The sequence below is a fragment of the Leptonychotes weddellii genome, chromosome 4 (assembly GCF_054177405.1).
Source record: "Leptonychotes weddellii isolate Sample4059 chromosome 4, ASM5417740v2, whole genome shotgun sequence".
Classification (NCBI taxonomy): Eukaryota; Metazoa; Chordata; class Mammalia; order Carnivora; family Phocidae; genus Leptonychotes; species Leptonychotes weddellii.
In genome coordinates, this window is record NC_138372.1 from 85,388,023 (window position 1) to 85,389,865 (window position 1,843).

General features: G+C 44.6%; 1 protein-coding gene across 1 annotated transcript; it reads left to right on the forward strand.

The window, feature by feature from the left end:
• Positions 1–322: 322 nt before the first annotated feature.
• LOC102740173 (olfactory receptor 11A1-like) lies at positions 323–1,336 on the forward strand. Its single transcript, XM_031027660.1, is given in 1 exon segment — positions 323–1,336. A coding segment is annotated over 1 exon segment (1,014 nt).
• The last annotated feature ends 507 nt before the right edge of the window (positions 1,337–1,843 follow it).

Consider the following 1,843-nt stretch of genomic DNA (forward strand, 5'->3'; position numbering starts at 1 on the left):
TAATTCCCCAAGCCACCATAGCGCATTCAGGACAAGCATACAGCAGATGATTCTTCTTCCCTTTATTTTTCCTCTGTCCTTTCTCCCCTTTGTATTCTTCCCCTTCCTTCAATGTCCTGCTTTCCCCAAAGCCTGACATTGCTCCGGATGAAATGAAGACAGGCAGGAGAAGGGGGGGATTGGAGTGGTCACAAGTTCTTACTGCAAATTCTTTTCTTTCCCATTTCAGGCTTGGAAAAAAAGATATACTCCTCCACCCAAATAAAAAACCTTCCAAAAACCTGAACAGGGAATGAAAATCACCCACATCAGTCCATGGTCTATGTGTAAGCTAGAACTTTCTACACTTTGCATGTCTTATCACTGGGTGTCCTGGGGAAGCCAAGGCATCCTGCCCTGGGAAAACCAAACAACCATTGTGGAATTTGTGCTTTGAGGATTCTCCTCCAACCGACAGCTAAATATTTTCTTCTTCATAATGTTTTTTGCTTTCTACATCTTAATCATTTCTGGAAACATCCTCATTGTTCTGCTAGTTTTGTTCAGCCAGCACCTCCACAACCCCATGTACTTCTTCCTGGTGAATTTGTCCTTTCTAGAGATCTGCTATACCTCCAATATTGTTCCTAAGATGTTACTGATTATCATAGCCGAACAGAACACTATCTCTGTGGCGGGTTGCCTGGCACAGTTCTACTTCTTTGGATCCCTGGCTGCAACAGAGTGTCTCCTGCTCGCTGTGATGTCCTATGACCGATACCTGGCCATCTGCCAACCTCTCCGCTATCCCATCCTCATGACTGGCCCCCTTTGCATTAGGTTGGCTGCCAGCTCTTGGCTCTGCTGCTTCCTCCTTACAGCAATCACTGTGGTCCTACTGTCTAGACTAACCTTCTGTGGACCCAATGAGATTGATCACTTCTTCGGTGACTTCACCCCTCTGGTCCATCTCTCCTGCATGGACACCTCACTGACTGAGACCATCACCTTCGCCACCTCCTCTGCAGTAACTCTGGTTCCATTTCTCCTCATCACTGCCTCCTACTCCTGCATTCTTGTGGCTATCCTAAGAATTCCATCTGGCACAGGCCAGAGAAAGGCCTTCTCCACCTGCTCCTCCCACCTCACCATGGTCACAGTGTTTTATGGGACACTCATCACCACATACCTTGTGCCTTTGGCCAATTCTTCACAACTTTTGTGCAAAGGATTCTCTCTGCTCTACGCCATCCTGACACCCATGTTCAACCTTATCATCTACAGCCTGAGAAACAGAGACATCCATGAAGCCCTGAAGATGTGCTTGAGTAAGAAGCCAGCTTTCCTCCTCAGCTGATGCAAAAAGGAAAAGTTGGATATTTGTCCAAGGGACAATGAATTGGATTGAGTAATTTAAATTCTACGTAAAAGGCACCACCTACCTGCACCGGGAGTTATTAAAGCCAGATGACCGGATGTTTCTGAGCATGGCTGTGGATGCTGCGGAGTTCTGATAGCCTCAGATGAACTAGGGTCCCAGGAATGGCCTCAGTAGGTCAAGTTCTGCTCCATTATCTTCAATAGATCTGGATCCTTGTGTAAAAGCTCACCTGACAAATAAGCTGCAAAGGTTGGTTGCTCATTTATTAAAATATTCATCAAGGTCTACTATGTCTGAGGCACTGTACTACATATAGGTGATAAAATGAACAAAAACAGAGACAGTCCCTGCTTTCACGGAACCCACAGTCTATAAGGGGATGACAAACATTAATCAGATAACTAACATAAAACTACATATAAATATAAAACTACACTTGTGATTCAAAATTTAAAAAAAAAAGATGACTAGTACTTACCTATT